Source organism: Salmo trutta, chromosome 27 (assembly GCF_901001165.1).
Source record: "Salmo trutta chromosome 27, fSalTru1.1, whole genome shotgun sequence".
Classification (NCBI taxonomy): Eukaryota; Metazoa; Chordata; class Actinopteri; order Salmoniformes; family Salmonidae; genus Salmo; species Salmo trutta.
The window spans coordinates 11626153-11642728 of record NC_042983.1 but is presented as its reverse complement, the minus strand read 5'-3'; the positions used below and the strand labels follow the sequence as shown (position 1 = coordinate 11642728).

The following is a 16576-nucleotide window of genomic DNA, read 5'->3' as shown; positions in this document are numbered from 1 at the left end:
CTTCAGCCCCAGACCATTAGCAAACATCTGCTGTGGTAAAGTCTTAAACCAGCCTTGTGTTTTGAGGGGGGAATTCTTCAAATTCACTGCCTGGGTACTCTGGGCTATTTTCAGAGTGGCCAGGAGTTAACGGTAATGATAAACTCTCTGGGCGTAGCTCACATGCCTTCCATATTCCTCTTGTGAATCAGGAGGGGAGCAGCTAGCTAGCGCCCATGGTCCCTGCCCTGGCACCTGTCCCCCTCTCTAGCCCCAAGGGAGGGTGAAACACTGGACTTACCCTGTCCAGGAGTCTATCAACTGTGTCCAATCAACATAGCTGAAAGTGATAGTTAGTGAGCCATCTCAAAACGTAGATAAAATGGTGGCCGCTAGGCTAGACAAGTATTATACTTTATTTACCATAGACCAGAACCACACTTTTGATGTTGAAAGCGGTGGCAAACATATCCAGTAAGCCCCCCCCCCACCCCACCCGATCTCTTTGAAAAGGAATAGTCCCGAAAAGTACAGATTAGGATTTGTGATAGTGGGCATAGCCTTTATCAGGCCTCTCAGGTTTGTCTGTGGAGAAAGAAAACAACAAGGAAAAAGCCCCCGTCAACACCAAACTACCACTGCACCACCACACCCCTCATCCCATCGCAACACTCCCTGATCCATCACCGGCTCAACTTCAAGTGACATGAGCTCCTCCATTCGGCTTTACTTTGAGTGGTGTCAGACCATTCTACATTCTGGATAAATAATTGATCAGCCAGAAACAAACATCAAAGGGGATTGTTCGCTTCAAAGGGAATAGGGGTCTCTCTCTCTGACTCTCACCCTCTAGTTCCTATATGGAGAACAGGGAGTTTTTTATACATGTGCGCATATGGACTCACACCCGCGCACACACATATTGCAATCCAACCTGCTCAGGATTCTAGTCAACATATCTGCATCTCCTGCCATGCTAACTCTTTCTCTCGCTCTCCTTTTCTCACGCTCTCTCGCTCTCCTTTTCTCACGCTCTCCTTTTCTCACGCTCTCTCGCTCTCCTTTTCTCACCCTCTCTCGCTCGCTCTCCTTTTCTCACGCCCGCTCGCTCTCCTTTTCTCACGCCCGCTCGCTCTCCTTTTCTCACGCTCGCTCGCTCTCCTTTTCTCACGCTCGCTCGCTCTCCTTTTCTCACGCTCGCTCGCTCTCCTTTTCTCACGCTCGCTCGCTCTCCTTTTCTCACGCTCGCTCGCTCGCTCTCCTTTTCTCACGCTCGCTCGCTCGCTCTCCTTTTCTCACGCTCGCTCGCTCGCTCTCCTTTTCTCACGCTCGCTCGCTCGCTCTCCTTTTCTCACGCTCGCTCGCTCGCTCTCCTTTTCTCACGCTCGCTCGCTCGCTCTCCTTTTCTCACGCTCGCTCGCTCGCTCTCCTTTCTCACGCTCGCTCGCTCGCTCTCCTTTTCTCACGCTCGCTCGCTCGCTCTCCTTTTCTCACGCTCGCTCGCTCGCTCTCCTTTTCTCACGCTCGCTCGCTCGCTCTCCTTTTATCACGCTCGCTCTCCTTTCTCACGCTCGCTCGCTCGCTCTCCTTTTCTCACGCTCGCTCGCTCGCTCGCTCGCTCGCTCTCCTTCTCACGCTCGCTCGCTCTCCTTTTCTCACGCTCGCTCGCTCGCTCTCCTTTTCTCACGCTCGCTCGCTCGCTCGCTCACTCGCTCTCCTTTTCTCACGCTCGCTCGCTCGCTCGCTCGCTCGCTCGCTCTCCTTTTCTCACGCTCGCTCGCTCTCCTTTTCTCACGCTCGCTCGCTCGCTCGCTCTCCTTTTCTCACGCTCGCTCTCCTTTTCTCACGCTCGCTCGCTCGCTCCTTTTCTCACGCTCGCTCGCTCGCTCTCCTTTTCTCTCGCTCGCTCGCTCGCTCTCCTTTTCGCTCGCTCGCTCGCTCTCCTTTTCTATCGCTCGCTCGCTCGCTCTCCTTTTCTCACGCTCGCTCGCTCGCTCGCTCTCCTTTTCTCACGCTCGCTCGCTCGCTCGCTCTCCTTTTCTCTCGCTCGCTCGCTCGCTCTCCTTTTCTCTCGCTCGCTCGCTCGCTCTCCTTTTCTCTCGCTCGCTCGCTCGCTCTCCTTTTCTCACGCTCGCTCGCTCGCTCGCTCTCCTTTTCTCACGCTCGCTCGCTCGCTCGCTCGCTCGCTCTCCTTTTCTCACGTCGCTCGCTCGGCTCTCCTTTTCTCACGCTCGCTCGCTCGCTCTCCTTTTCTCACGCTCGCTCGCTCGCCTCCTTTTCTCACGCTCGCTCGCTCGCTCGCTCTCCTTTTCTCACGCTCGCTCGCTCGCTCTCCTTTTCTCACGCTCGCTCGCTCTCCTTTTCTCACGCTCGCTCGCTCTCCTTTTCTCACGCTCGCTCGCTCGCTCTCCTTTTCTCTCGCTCGCTCGCTCTCCTTTTCTCTCGCTCGCTCGCTCTCCTTTTCTCTCGCTCGCTCGCTCTCCTTTTCTCTCGCTCGCTCGCTCGCTCGCTCGCTCTCCTTTTCTCTCGCTCGCTCGCTCGCTCTCCTTTTCTCTCGCTCGCTCGCTCTCCTTTTCGCTCGCTCGCTCGCTCGCTCTCCTTTTCTCTCGCTCGCCCGCTCGCTCTCCTTTTCTCTCGCTCGCCCGCTCGCTCTCCTTTTCGCTCGCCCGCTCGCTCTCCTTTTCTCTCGCTCGCCCGCTCGCTCTCCTTTTCGCTCGCCCGCTCGCTCTCCCTTTCGCTCGCTCGCTCTCCTTTTCTCTCGCTCGCTCGCTCGCTCTCCTTTTCTCACGCTCGCTCGCTCGCTCTCCTTTTCTCTCGCTCGCTCGCTCTCCTTTTCTCTCGCTCGCTCGCTCGCTCTCCTTTTCTCTCGCTCGCTCGCTCTCCTTTTCTCTCGCTCGCTCCTCTCCTTTTCTCTCGCTCGCTCGCTCTCCTTTTCTCTCGCTCGCTCGCTCTCCTTTTCTCTCGCTCGCTCGCTCTCCTTTTCTCTCGCTCTCTCGCTCGCTCTCCTTTTCTCTCGCTCGCTCGCTCGCTCTCATTTTCTCTCGCTCGCTCGCTCGCTCTTCTCTCGCTCGCTCGCTCGCTCTTCTCTCGCTCGCTCGCTCGCTCGCTCCTCTCGCTCGCTCGCTCGCTCTCCTTTTCTCTCGCTCGCTCGCTCGCTCGCTCTCCTTTTCTCACGCTCGCTCGCTCGCTCGCTCTCCTTTTCTCACGCTCGCTCGCTCGCTCGCTCTCCTTTTCTCACGCTCGCTCGCTCGCTCGCTCTCCTTTTCTCACGCTCGCTCGCTCGCTCGCTCTCCTTTTCTCACGCTCGCTCGCTCGCTCGCTCTCCTTTTCTCACGCTCGCTCGCTCGCTCTCCTTTTCTCACGCTCGCTCGCTCGCTCTCCTTTTCTCACGCTCGCTCGCTCTCCCTCCTTTTCGCTCGCTCGCTCGCTCTCCCTCCTTTTCGCTCGCTCGCTCGCTCTCCCTCCTTTTCGCTCGCTCGCTCGCTCGCTCTCCCTCCTTTTCGCTCGCTCGCTCGCTCTCTTCTCACGCTCTCTGTTGTAGTTAGTTCAAAGATGAGTTGATAGATGTCCTTGTGTGGTTTCAGATGGAATACAGCATGTGTTATGAGTTTGTTATTGCTCAGTGATGCATCTCTTTCCCCACTTGACTTTCTGGACCTTGAAAACAATGCTGTCATATCTGTTTCAACCCGTCTGATCTAAAATCTCATTCTCTTCCCCTTTCTTATCCCTTTTTTCCCAGCTTTTCTTCCTTCTAACCATCAGGCTCTTCCACTCCGTTTACTGTCTCTACAGAGGGGGATGCCTGTTATCTAACTGCTCTGTCTACCAATCTACTAGGTGTGTATTCATAACACCCTGTGCATCTGTGTGTTTGTGTGCACAGTTGTGTGTATGACACTTGATGTACTGTATCCTTACTCTCATTTGTTACGTGATCAACTCCCTTGATATCGTTCCTCCATCCATTATTGATACCAGTGTTTGACAGTGACATAGGCTATACATCATTTTGTGTCTGTTTACGGAAGCTCGTGACGGGAACAGTATCATATAGGCATGGTTGGCAAGTCAAGTTGTGGAGCATGCACGTCTTGGGTGTATGCCCGTGGAAATGTACTGTGGGTCTCTTCCACATGCATCAATGCTGGGCATGTGCATGTACTGGAAATGAGCAGTTGCATTGATAGCGCTACCAAGTGAAGTAAGACACAGACATTTGTGGAGGAAAATCACCTCATCCTGAACCACCGCCAATTGTCTATTTGAAGATTGTTTGCAATTGTGTTCAATGCTCATCCATGTTTTGACATGTATGTGGGACTGTGTATTTGGCTCACTCTGTGTAAGTGTTTAAAAAAATGTTGTTCTTCTGTCTTCATAGGCACCTTCGTGTTTAGTAGAATACAGCCATCAAGTAACCATGTCAGACAGGTTGTGTGTCGGTAATGACCCGGTGACCCCCTCCTTCTCTCCATCCCCTCCCTCCTGACCTCTGATCTACCTATTAAAGCTCAGCTCAGTCCAACCGAGCCCTGCTCCCCTGACTCAACATCCGGCCACCCTCAGCCATGGAGGACTATGAGGTGTGCTCGGCCGCCAGTATCCTGGCTTCGGTGAAAGAGCAGGAGGCGCGTTTCGAGCGTCTGACCCGGGCGCTGGAGGAGGAGCGACGCAACGTCTCCCTGCAGCTGGAGCGTTCCAACATAACAGCCGACAGGCTGGGTGGGACTGGGCCTAATGCTAACCTGCCACCCAACAGCCAACCCCTGGCCTGGCAGCAGGTGGTGATGCAGGTAAATCATGCCAGCACGCCCCGCCTGCCCCTAACTCCCTTACTCCGACTATCCAATCCCCCTCCATTTGAGCTGCTCTGGCCGCTCTCATTCCATCGCTCTACACCACCATATGTATTTGGCTCATTGCACTCGAGGCGATGTGTGGTGACGCCATCTCTTTCTCCTGGGCGGCTGGCAGCTGATCCAAGCCCTTATGTTATTCCTGATCTGTTGTGCTGCCTGGATGGTGACGTAATCATTACAATGTGATGTGGTGATCCCATCGCCTTCTACCCAGTGCTCTTTTGATATTGTTTTGTGGTCTTGCTGTTGATTGGATCTTGTCTGTTCATCCAATTCTGTCTGTGGCTGAAGGAAGTTTAGGTCTTGGTCGGGCCTTGGCTGGGCCTGGGAGTGGAGTACGGACCTCTCTGGCTGGGGGTGTGTTAAAGGAGATGTGAAGTGAGGCAGACATGATCCGCTGAAATGTCATCGAAATGCCCGTTTGATTTATAGTACAGAGCAAACTCCCGCATGAACAGACCAAGGGAGGGAAATGTTACTGCCGCAATTTCCTCTGTCATTAAATCGTAAGGTCAAGTGTTAGATCTTATACAGAAAGAACACTATTGCTCACGGTCTTGGTTTTAAAACCAAATCATTGGGAACAGGTATGTGTGTGCACTAACCCTTGCGGATGGGCATTTCCATGCATGCACTGCTTTTAGAATATTCCTCCCAAAATGTATTTCTTCTTCACAGATTGTGCCAACGTTAATTTCTCTGGCTCGTTGCCATTTTAGATGGCATAAGAGATGATTAAGTCTCAAGCGTGGCAGCCCAGCCCATCACTCACGGCTGGCTAACTGCTATGGCCCGTCACCTGTCTCTCTGCATCGTGGGGTCAATTGTGTGGAACGGCCCGCCACACACAGGCCCGCTCAACGTTTTACACACCCCACTGCTCTTTAAACGTAGCTCATTCACAATGAACCAGTCTGGACTGCTCGCTCCAAACCGCTCGTAAACACTGCAGCAAATTGGCTGGGCCGCAATTAATTGTTTTGTAAATTAAAAAATATATATTTTGTTGTACTGTTTCGGTGAATAACCATGATTTATTCATCCCCGTGTAATTACCTGATGGAGTGTGGAGTGGATGGCAGGGACGGGGATGTTGATCATCATTGTGGTTCGCCTGCTCTGCCGTCTGCCCCAAGGGCTGCAGAAGGCACCTGCATGCTTGGCTTGGCAGCAAAGCTGGCTCATCATGAGGCTCTCTATCCTATCTATCTGGCTGGCTGGCTGGCTGGCTGGCTGGCTGGCTGAACCATGGACGGAGCCTACGTTACACCATGAGGTTGTACAGTGCGTTCGTTAAGTATTCAGACCCTTTGACTTTTTCCACATTTTGATTATTCTAGAATTGATTAAAATGTAATTTTTTTCCTCCTCAGTCTACACACAGTACCCTATAATGACAACGTAAAAACAGGTTTTTAGAAATGTTTGTATTTATTACAAATAAACTGAAATATCACATTTACATAAGTATTCAGACCCTTCATTCAGTACTTTGTTGAAGCACCTTTGGCACCGATTACAGCCTCACGTCTTCTTGGGTATGACGCCACATGCTTGGCACATCTGTATTTGGGGAGTTTGTCCCATTCTTCTCTGCAGATCCTCTCAAGCTCTGTCAGGTTGGATGGGGTGCGTTGTTGCACAGCTGTTTTCAGGTCGCTCCAGAGATATTTGATCGGGTTCAATTCCGGTCTCTGGCTGGGCCACTCAAGGACATTGAGACTTGTCCCAAAACCACTCTTGCATTGTCTTGGCTGTGTGCTTAGGGTCGTTGTCCTGCTGGAATGTGAACCTTCGCCCTAGTCCGAGGTCCTGAGCGCTCTGGAGTAGATTTTCATCAAGGATCTCTGTGCTTTGTGCTGTTCATCTTTCCCTCTCCTGACTTGTCTCGCAGTCCCTGCCGCTGAAAAACATCCCCACTGCATGATGCTGCCACCACCATGCTTCATCGTAGGGATGGTGTCAGGTTTCCTCCAGACGTGATGCTTGGCATTCAGGCCAATGAGTTCAATCTTGGTTTCATCAGACCAGAGAATCTTGGTTCTCATGGTCAGAGTCCTTTAGGTGCCTTTTGGCAAACTCCAAGCGGACTGTCATCTGCCTTCTACTGAGGAGTGGCTTCTGTCTGGCCAATCTACCATAACGGCCTGATTGGTGGAGTGCTGCAGAGATGGTTGTACTTCTGGAAGGCTCTGCCATCTCCACAGAATTACTGTGGAGCGACCATTGGGCGCTTGGTCACCTCCCTGAGCAAGGCCCTTCTCTGATTGCTCAGTTTTGCCGGGTGGCCAGCTCTAGTAAGAGTCTTAGTGATTCCAAACTACTATTTAAGAATGATGGAGGCCACTGTGTTCTTGGGACCTCCAATGCTGCAGAATTATTTTTGTACCCTTCCACAGATCTGTGCCTCGGAGCTCTACGGATAATTCCTTCGACATCATGGCTTGGTTTTTGCTCTGACATGCACTGTCAACTGTGGGACCTTATATAGACAAGGGGGTACCTTTTTTCAAATCATGTCCAATCAATTGAATTTACCACAGGTACACTCCAAGTTGTAGAAACATCACAAGGATGATCAATTTCAAGTCTCATAGCAAAGGGTCTGAATACTTACGTAAATAAGTTATTTCTGTTTTTTATTTTGAATACATTTGCAAACATTTCTAAAAACCTGTTTTCGCTTTGCCATTTTGGGGACATTGTGTGTAGACTGAAAATAATGTAATCCATTTTAGAATAAGGCTATAATGTAACAAAATGTGAATAAAGTCAAGGGGTCTGAATACTTTCCGAATGCGCTGTATATATGAGGATGGAGGAATGTACCCGGCTCTCTGTTGGACGAAGTAAGGCATCCGACTCTCCTTACCTTTCTGCTCACACACACACACACACCCTCTTTCCTCCCTGCATGATGGATTAAATGGTCCAGGGGTCAGCGGCCTTTTGCTCGGGGGCTCCCAGTCGTCAGCGTAGGGGTAGCAATCGATGGGCCCATCTGTTATTTAAAGTTGGGGTCAGAGAGGAGAAGCAGTCGGTCTGATTAATGGAACAGCGAGTATGTTCTTAATAAAATTGATTTAGACGGAGCTCTCTCTAACTCCAGAGAGGGGTTGGGCTCTATAGCGAGCAGCTGACACTGTTTTCTGTCCTGCCTTGTTGTTCTCCAGTTCTACTGTTTTGGATGCAAGCCTTTGACAAGGTGGTTCCAAAACATTCCAAAATTCATGACCAAAATGGTTTATACCCCTCAAACGCAACTCTTGTTCTCAAACGCAGTTTTTTCATTTGTTCCCCTCTAATCAGGGTCTGATTTAGACCTGGGACACCAGGTGGGTGCAATTCATTATCCGGTTAAACAGAAAACTAGCAGGCCTCTGGACCTCTTAGGGTAAGAGCTGAAGCTTGTGCGAACACAATGTCAGCAGTGGGTTATTGGAATCCCCAGAGTAGACGGAGGTTTGTAAAGACTGTCTGATCATTAGGTGAGAGGGGGAGGAGACCCACCCTGATCCTGCTGTTCACAGGTGTGTTTGAGCGTCCTGACTGTGGTGTGTGTTTGAGCGTCCTGACTGTGGTGTGTGTTTGAGCGTCCTGACTGTGGTGTGTGTTTGAGCGTCCTGACTGGTGTGTGTTTGAGCGTCCTGACTGTGGTGTGTGTTTGAGCGTCCTGACTGGTGTGTGTGTGTGTTTGAGCGTCCTGACTGTGGTGTGTGTTTGAGCGTCCTGACTGTGGTGTGTGTTTGAGCGTCCTGACTGTGGTGTGTGTTTCACCGTCCTGACTGTGGTGTGTGTTTGAGCGTCCTGACTGGGGTGTGTGTTTGAGCGTCCTGACTGTGGTGTGTGTTTCACCGTCCTGACTGTGGTGTGTGTTTGAGCGTCCTGACTGTGGTGTGTGTTTGACCGTCCTGACTGTGGTGTGTGTTTCACCGTCCTGACTGTGGTGTGTGTTTGACCGTCCTGACTGTGGTGTGTGTTTGACCGTCCTGACTGTGGTGTGTGTTTGACCGTCCTGACTGTGGTGTGTGTTTGACCGTCCTGACTGTGGTGTGTGTTTGACCGTCCTGACTGTGGTGTGTGTTTGACCGTCCTGACTGTGGTGTGTGTTTGACCGTCCTGACTGTGGTGTGTGTTTGACCGTCCTGACTGTGGTGTGTGTTTGACCGTCCTGACTGTGGTGTGTGTTTGACCGTCCTGACTGTGGTGTGTGTTTGACCGTCCTGACTGTGGTGTGTGTTTGACCGTCCTGACTGTGGTGTGTGTTTGACCGTCCTGACTGTGGTGTGTGTTTGACCGTCCTGACTGTGGTGTGTGTTTGACCGTCCTGACTGTGGTTGTGGTGTGTGTTTGACCGTCCTGACTGTGGTGTGTGTTTGACCGTCCTGACTGTGGTGTGTGTTTGACCGTCCTGACTGTGGTGTGTGTTTGACCGTCCTGACTGTGGCGTGTGTGTGTGTGTGTTTGACCGTCCTGACTGTGGCGTGTGTGTGTGTGTTTGACCGTCCTGACTGTGGCGTGTGTGCGTGCGTTTGACCGTCCTGACTGTGGCGTGTGTGCGTGCGTTTGACCGTCCTGACTGTGGCGTGTGTGCGTGCGTTTGACCGTCCTGACTGTGGCGTGTGTGCGTGCGTTTGACCGTCCTGACTGTGGCGTGTGTGTGTTTGAGCGTCCTGACTGTGGTGTGTGTGTGTGTGTGTTTGAGCGTCCTGACTGTGGTGTGTGTGTGTGTGTGTTTGAGCGTCCTGACTGTGGCCTGTGTGTGCGTTTGACCGTCCTGACTGTGGCGTGTGTGTGCGTTTGACCGTCCTGACTGTGGCGTGTGTGTGCGTTTGACCGTCCTGACTGTGGCGTGTGTGTGTGCGTTTGACCGTCCTGACTGTGGCGTGTGTGTGTGCGTTTGACCGTCCTGACTGTGGTGTGTGTGTGTGTGTGCGTTTGACCGTCCTGACTGTGGTGTGTGTTTGACCGTCCTGACTGTGGTGTGTGTGTGTGACCGTCCTGACTGTGGTGTGTGTGTGTGTGTGTTTGACCGTCCTGACTGTGGTGTGTGTGTGTGTGTGTGTTTGACCGTCCTGACTGTGGTGTGTGTGTGTGTGTGTGTGTGTGTGTGTGTGTGTGTGTGTGTGTTTGACCGTCCTGACTGTGGTGTGTGTTTGACTGTCCTGACTGTGGTGTGTGTTTGATCTACAGAGCTCCTCCGTATGATTCATGGGTCTCCTGCAGAGCGTTAGATCAGCATGGTGGTCAAAACAACACAAACATTAAATAATTCACTGCTTTTGGTTTAGCTAGCATCAACATCTCTGTTTAGCTGGCTGGCTTTAGCTGTTCACTGCTACATTAAATCAAATCCACTTGTATTGGTCACATCCACATATTTAGCAGATGTTATTGCGGGTGTAGCGAAGTGCTTGGGGTAATGGACAGACAAAACAACATGATCCAGTGTGGTGAGTTGTTATTTCATGAAGAGTTTATGTTATCGTCACATGCTGTGTTATTGTCGATGCGGATCAGGAACGTTATGCATGGAAATATTTGTTAACACCCGTCAGCCGATTTTCCCAAGACATATTTCCGAAGACTTTTTGATCCTCACTCATCATGATTGAACTCTTTACTGAAGCACTATGTGCTGTGTTTTTAATGGTTTCTTCGCAAGAATATCAAGACAATGCGTGTAATGGAATCATCGACTAGGAATCACTGACACGAAGCATGTCTTTCAGTCCTCTCTCACATGTTCGACTAGTGACCAGGGACACACTAAAACCATGTGTACTTCCCAAATGGCACCCTATTCCTTTTCTAGTACACTACTTTTGACCAGGACCCTATAGGCCCTGGTAAAAATGTGTGCGCTATATAGGAAGTAGGGTGCCATTTTGGACGCAGTCCATGTCTGGTTTCTCCTGCTTTGGTAAATAGATATTTGCCTGGAGCAGTCTAATCGAGGCGTGAAAGGTCAAGTGGTGACACATAGAGACCCTCTGAGAATGGTGCCTGTCAGACAGCACTCAGCGCCCACCCCTTCTTTCTGTCTGGCCAAGTCTACAGAGGAGATGGCCTCATTTCACTAATACTATACTATGACCCTGAAGAAGGCACAGTGATGCTGAAAAGTTGGTGTTTTACTGGGATTTTATTTATATAGTGTGTCACTCATTTATTTTTAAGACTGATACCAACGCTAGTGTCAGCCTTCATCTAGGAACACCAACCGTCCAACACAGAGCTCATCTCTATACACACACCCCAATATCACAGAAACACTGAAGATGATGGCTAAATCTCAGATAAGGTTAACATGTACATCATTTTGCTATGTAGTGTGTGATCTGGTTTAGTATTAAGACGGTATAGCTAGTGAGATGGGCTGGGGCAGGGTGCACTACTGACTACCCTGCAAATGTTGTGACGTTTTCAAAGGCATGTGAGGTTCCTTTAGAGCAGGTGACCAAACCTTTTACAACAATAAGTAAAACAATTTAGCTGACATGGGCTAATTGACCTGGACATTCCTGACTAGTTATAAATAACTCTCTACGGTCTGCAATGACTAACATGACAAGAGGAACTGATGATGCACTTCCCAATTTATAAATTGCTCCTTGTGCATTCTACTATTACAACTTTCAGGAGTACCGTAATTTCCGGACTATAAACCGCAACTTTTTTCCCAGGCTTTGAACCTCGCGGCTTAAACAATGACGCGGCTAATATATGGATTTTTCCCGCTTTCAAATTTTTTTCTCCAAAAAAAAAAAAAAAAGCATTCTGTGAGGTGCTCAGTTTTTTGGCGGCATGAAGCTTTCATTAGACCAATGAAATTGCCGAACGGGTTAAGGTCAAACAACCTTTTTGTTTACTGTTTAAATTAAATCGAGCGCTCTCAAACTTCCCATCATTCTGATTACGGTAGTCATTTTGTCACCCTGATTCCTGGGGGCACAACAAAGTATTTGCAGCCACTCGACATCAGTGTAAATCGTGCATTTAAGGTGGCGCTCCGTGTTCACTGGGAGGCTTGGATGACAAGCGGGGAGAAATCCTTCACTTAAACGGGCCGCATGCGAAGAGCAACTTATGGTCAAGTCTGTCAGTGGGTCCTGACAGCGTGGAGCATTGTCAAAAAATCCACTATCATCAACCGGTTTCGAAAGGCTGGACTGCTGCGTGTTGAAGAGGGCTCAGCGGGGGATTTGCCTCCGGATGAAAGTGACGAGAGCGACAATGAAAACGATCCAATATCGGATGAAGCAATTCTGAGGCTATTCAACTCCGACACCGAAGGAGATAATTTCAGTGCACAGGAGGAGGAAGATAGTGACCAATGACTTTCTTGGTAGGCTACTGTTTACTGCAAATGTTTTATTTTTTGTTACAAGCCGCGTTTCGTTAACCTCTAGGGGCTATGTGGGACGCAAGCGTGCCACCCCTGGTACACCCTATCAACAACAGGTGAAATATCAAGAGCGCCAAATTTGAAAACAATTAAATGTCATAATTCAAATTTCTCAAACATACAACTAACTATCTTACACCCTTTGAAAGATAAACATCTCCTTAATCTAACCACGTTGTCCGATTTCAAAAAGGCTTTACGGCGAAAGCATAAAGTTAGATTATGTTAGGAGAGTACATTGACAATAGCTGTGTGTAATGTTTTGTCAATTCAAAGACAGGCGTCACCAAAAGCAGAAAACCAGCTAAAATTATGCACTAACCTTTGACAATCTCCATCAGATGACACTCCTAGGACATTATGTTAGACAATACATGCATTTTTAGTTCTATCAAGTTCATATTTATATCCAAAAACAGCGTTTTACTATGGCGTTGATGTTCAGGAAATCGTTTCCCTCCAATAACCGCCAGTCAAATCAGCACAACAAATTAAATAATTACTATTCGAAAACATTGGTAAAATATTATATTGTCATTCAAAGAATTATAGATTTACATCTCTTGAACGCAACCGGATTGCCAGATTTAAAAATAACCTTACTGGGAAATCACACTTTGCAATAATCTGAGCACTGCGCCCAGAAAAATACGCTTTGCGATACAGACTAACCGCCATGTTGGAGAGATCTAAAATCGAAAATACTATGTAAATAATCCATTACCTTTGATTCTCTTCATCAGATGTCACTTCCAGGAATCCCAGGTCCATAACGAATGTAGTTTTGTTCGAAAAAGCTCATGATTTATGTCCAAAAAGCTCCGTGTTGTTAGCACATGATCTATGCCCGCCGGACTTCACTTCATGAACGAGGGGAAAAAAAATATTTACGTTCGTTCAAACATGTCAAACGTTGTATAGCATAAATCATTAGTGCCTTTTTTAACCAGAACATGAATAATATTCAAGGCGGATGATTGCATTCTCTTTTAAAACGTATTGGAACGAGAGTACCCAACATGAACTCGCGCGCCAGAGTCTAATCGGCCACCACCGTTCCATGGCTCTTGTTCGGTCAGATCTCACAGTAGAAGACTCAAAACACTTTGTGAAGACTGGTGACATCTAGTGGAAGCCATAGGAAGTGCTCAAAGATTAATAAGCCCCTGTGTGTTTCAATGGCATAGGCTTAAAGGTAATTCAACACATCAGGTATCCACTAACTGTCAGAATTTGTCTCAGGGTTTTGACTGCCATATGAGTTCTGTTATACTTAGACACCATTCAAACAGTTTTAGAAAATTCAGAGTGTTTTCTATCCTGAACAATAATATGCATATTCTAGCTTCTGAGTTGGTGTAGGAGGCAGTTAAAAATGGGCACATATTTTTTTCAAAATTCTCAATACTGCCCCCTAGCCCTAAGAAGTTTTAAAGCCTATTTATTTTTGTTACAAGCCGTGTTTTGTTAAAGCCTATTTATTTTTGTTACAAGCCGTGTTTCGTTAAAGCCTGTGTAAAGTTCATTTGTTTCAATATACCGGTAGGCACCTGCGGCTTATAGACATGTGCGGCTTATTTATGTTCAAAATAATATTTTTTTTTAAATTCAGTGGGTGCGGCTTATATTCAGGTGCGCTTAATAGTCCGGAAATTACGGTATGTTTAAAGCCGGACTGAGTAACTTAAATGTTTATTTTTTTATTAAAACAATTCGGGGGTGAAGACCCCCAAGCCCCCGCTGACCGCTCTGGGGTGCTCCCCACAGTTTGGGTACCACTGCTTTAGAGGAACAGCACACCCTTTGATCTCAGTGTGGTCTGTGGGTGAGATACGGGCCTCAGTCTGGTTCGGTGATGGCGCCGCACCGCTCTTCACACACAAACACATACACACACACCCTCACTGGCCATGCCACAATGGACACAAAGGCCCCGAGCGCAGTGCTATAGCGTTCGCAGGCAGATATATCCCTCACTGGCAGAGCCTATAAGCCCCCCCGACTTCTCGTAAATCACATGCCTAACAATGAACCTCAGTCCCCCCATACCGTTCCTCCTACCTTTTTCCCCTCTACCCCTCTCTCCCTCCTTTCTCCTCCCAGTGTCATTAGGAACATTCTCGCCTCCCGTAAATGCGTAATTACCTCTGTGTGAAAACGCCTGCGTTGTTTTGTTAGTTTTTTGCTTCCCGGCTGCACTGTTTCTGTATGTGGCCCCCATCCTCTGGGGCTGTTATCTCTGTCTGTAGCCCGGTTGTAACAATCACATTGTACTTCTGTGTAGAAGGACATTCCGACTCCATTGGCTTCACAGTTGTAAACCCATGTACTAGTTTATCACTTTTACTTTTTCCGTTTTTTTCTTCCTGGCTAGCTTCCTAAATCTAAGCATAGAAAGAAATGGGCCCTATACTTTGCCTAGCAACTAAGTGAGTTCTTCCGCTGCTCTATGTTCGCTACATACTTCAGTCTGAGACGGCCGTCGTTGAAGTCGTTTGTGGTGACGTCAAAATGAGGGGTGTTGTACAAAACAAAGTCATCAGCGGTCGGATCGTCTCTAACCAATCAGAGTATCAAAACACTGCTTTACCCATGTGTGTTTTGGCTCTGGCCCAACCAGTCAGTTTCTGGGACCAATCAGACCGTCTAGAAATCGTCGGGGAGGTACTCCGATCCAGACTCATTGAGGAGAAGAAGCTAACGTTCGTGGGCGCGGCATAGCGTTTGCAACAGGACAAGGAGTTTTGGTAGCCAGGCAACACTATACTACCGTGTATACTGTATTTTATCCCCTCCCCCCTCAACACTTGAGTCGCTGGTCCATAAATTACAGTGTTGATTGCGGAGGGCCTAAGCCCTCTTTGTATCCCAGCTCAATGCATGGCTAACATAGGAGGACATGGGCACATTCCTTGTATTCATGAGAGACAGGGGGAGGGAGAGGGAGAGAGAGTGTGAGAAAGGAAGATGGAGAGATGCCTTCTGTACGGCAGGATTTTTATCTTCCTGTGGTGAGCCTCAGACCTTCATCCTTCTGATCAGCCCATCAAGCCTTTCTGTCCTTGTGCACCTCCCTGCCATTTGATCACAATCCATTTAACTATTACATTCACTAGCATAGTGCTTCTAAAAACCGCCTCAATCCCCCCCCCCCCCCCCTCCGGGACATAATGTCTTAAGCGATGGTCATGATTGTCTAAACCTGGAGTCAGAGTTGGTCACAACGACCCATGTGTTTAAAATAAGGGGGTGTCCTCTCTCCTTTATTAGATCCCCGTGCCACTCCAGGAATGTGACCTTTTGCCCCTGACTAGCTGGGTATATAACCAAACAAGGTTGAAAACTGACCCCCACCACCCCTTGATTGGAGGACTAAATTGAAACCAGTCAGAAATGCTCTGCGTGCTTTGTAGTTTAGAGGTGTTTGGCTCTTCAAAGCCTCGATTTAATTATGCTCATACGTTTCAGGTACTTGTGCGACGTTTTTACTACATGAGTTACAAGCATGTAAATTACACAGCAAACCAGCAACAGAAGTTGTATTCCATCAATATGTTGGGTTCAAGAAGTACACATGCAAGACAAATGTTGGTGTCTGCCTCGACATGAAGCCCTGACATGATGTGAAGGCTCATAGGCCAAGCCACTACCATGTGGGTAGACTAACTGGACCACAGAGACTGGCAGTGAATGGATTCACAGTGACGGCAGCTTATATGCACCAGGAGCTCGGTATACCCCACACATCAGTCATATCACTCATGTCCCATGTACCACTTCCACCCACTCAGCGGCCTGGTGCTGGGGCCTGGCCTGGTGCTGGGGCCTGGCCTGGTGCTGGGGCCTGGCCTGGTGCTGGGGCCTGGCCTGGTGCTGGGGCCTGGCCTGGTGCTGGGGCCTGGCCTGGTGCTGGGGTCTGGCCTGGTGCTGGGGCCTGGCCTGGTGCTGGTCTGAGTGAGAGAGTGAGTTATGTGCTTCTCTTGGCCAGCAGCAAACCCTGGGCCTCTTGACTTAGCACGTTAAGGCGTTACTGCAGGGCAGAGTGGTACAAGTCAGGTCTGGCATGTGGACACATGCTGTGTCTCTCACGGGGTCTTTGAGTTTAAGGTTTGGAGGGATGGAGAGAATAATTTTTGCCAGAGGAAGAATGTCGCAACGAATAGGAGCTATGACTGTAGTCCCATTCTCTGCCCCTCTCTCTCTCTCTCTCGGTCTTTCCTTCCCTCGCTTGCGCTCTCCCAGGGCCTCGTTTTGCCAGACCTGGGTATTGTGGCCGCCTGGGGACTCCACCACCGACACACACAATCAGAGAAAGAAAAGGCACAAA

At 49.1% G+C, this 16576-nt stretch overlaps 1 protein-coding gene across 5 annotated transcripts in view; it reads left to right on the top strand.

Moving 5' to 3' along the window:
- Positions 1–16576, top strand: part of LOC115164308 (armadillo repeat protein deleted in velo-cardio-facial syndrome) — a 242154-nt gene that overhangs the window by 106247 nt on the left and 119331 nt on the right. For 4 of the 5 annotated variants that reach the window (XM_029716653.1, XM_029716651.1, XM_029716649.1 and 1 more), the window contains exons 4-5: positions 3722–3819; positions 4493–4775. In XM_029716653.1, the coding sequence (XP_029572513.1) occupies positions 4551–4775 (225 nt within the window). In that variant the 5' untranslated portion in view covers positions 3722–3819; positions 4493–4550. Of the gene's footprint in view, positions 1–3721; positions 3820–4492; positions 4776–16576 lie in introns of those variants that run through there. The other variant, XM_029716654.1, reaches the window with a different exon arrangement.